Source organism: Temnothorax curvispinosus, unplaced genomic scaffold (genome assembly GCF_003070985.1).
Source record: "Temnothorax curvispinosus isolate PA1 unplaced genomic scaffold, ASM307098v1 QBEX01001487.1, whole genome shotgun sequence".
Lineage (NCBI taxonomy): Eukaryota > Metazoa > Arthropoda > Insecta > Hymenoptera > Formicidae > Temnothorax > Temnothorax curvispinosus.
The window spans coordinates 1-1,134 of NW_020211267.1; the positions used below are offsets into that span (position 1 = coordinate 1).

The window sequence follows — 1,134 nt, forward strand, 5'->3', positions numbered from 1 at the left end:
CTGCTCAGGCCCTAAGAGTGTTTGTATTTCGCTGAATTATCGTTGGTCTTTATTCGATCGTAGGTAGTTGGCAAGGGTTCCTTTGGAGTTGTGTGGAAAGGAAAGTGGAGAGGGCAGGATGTCGCCGTGAAACACATAAATTCGGAAGGGGAGAGAAAAGCCTTCACTGTGGAAGTTCGACAACTGTCCCGAGTCGCCCATCCTAATATTGTTAAATTATATGGGGCGTGTACCAAGAATCCGGTATGCCTGGTGATGGAATACGCCGAAGGTGGATCGTTATATAATGGTAATGCCCCTCGGAAGAAATTGTCTCATCTAATTTCGCAAACTGAATAAATCGTATTAAGATTTTACGTTTATACGTGCAGTGCTACATTGCAATCCTCAACCACATTACACTACCAGTCACGCTATGAGTTGGACTCTCCAGTGCGCGCGTGGTGTCGCCTATCTTCACAATATGAAGCCCAAACCGCTGATACACAGGTAAATATAACGTTAATGCGCTCTTGATGTCCTTTCATGTTCGAGAAACTGAATTGAGAAGTAAATTTGATGAATTTGTATTTGATTTTGTACAGAGACCTAAAGCCACCCAATCTGTTGTTAGTTATGGGTGGACAGATGCTTAAAATCTGTGACTTCGGCACAGCCTGTGACTTAAACACATATATGACTAATAATAAAGGCTCGGCCGCGTGGATGGCACCAGAAGTGTTTGAAGGATCTAGGTATACAGAGAAGTGCGATGTATTTAGTTGGGGTATCATTTTGTGGGAGGTTTTAACACGCAAAAAACCCTTTGATGATATTGGTGCTTCAGCCTATAGGATAATGTGGGCTGTTCATGTAGGACAAAGGCCTCCTTTAATAGAAGGATGCCCGAAACCAATTGAGGATCTTATGACTAGGTAAGAGATATGCGAAAGAACAGCGTGACTAATAACTTATCACATTAGTGTATAAATTCATCTATTGACTTACAAATCTAAGTCTACTGTTTGTATACAGACTATTTATGAAGCAAATTTCTAATATTTGTGGATGATGGTTTAAAAATCACGCAATTATAAAAAATATGTGTACTTATTGAAATATATAAGTTCTATCTCCTAATCTTATATTTGTTAT

The 1,134-nt window shown here is 39.7% G+C and overlaps 1 protein-coding gene across 1 annotated transcript; it reads left to right on the plus strand.

Annotated features, from left to right (window-relative positions):
• Nucleotides 1-159: 159 nt before the first annotated feature.
• Nucleotides 160-914, plus strand: LOC112463993 (mitogen-activated protein kinase kinase kinase 7-like). The gene is made up of 4 exons (XM_025030736.1): nucleotides 160-289; nucleotides 372-489; nucleotides 585-734; nucleotides 827-914. Exons 1-4 carry the CDS (start codon nucleotides 256-258, stop codon nucleotides 831-833), a joined length of 309 nt encoding a protein of 102 aa, XP_024886504.1. The 5' UTR covers nucleotides 160-255; the 3' UTR covers nucleotides 834-914.
• The last annotated feature ends 220 nt before the right edge of the window (nucleotides 915-1,134 follow it).

Bases quoted from the DNA above. Each gene is read 5' to 3' on its own strand.
- LOC112463993 (XM_025030736.1), top strand. From the start codon at position 256: ATGGAATACGCCGAAGGTGGATCGTTATATAATG. The intron at 290-371 runs GTAATGCCCCTC...TTATACGTGCAG, and splicing joins AGGTGGATCGTTATATAATG to TGCTACATTGCAATCCTCAA. The intron at 490-584 runs GTAAATATAACG...GATTTTGTACAG, and splicing joins CCCAAACCGCTGATACACAG to AGACCTAAAGCCACCCAATC.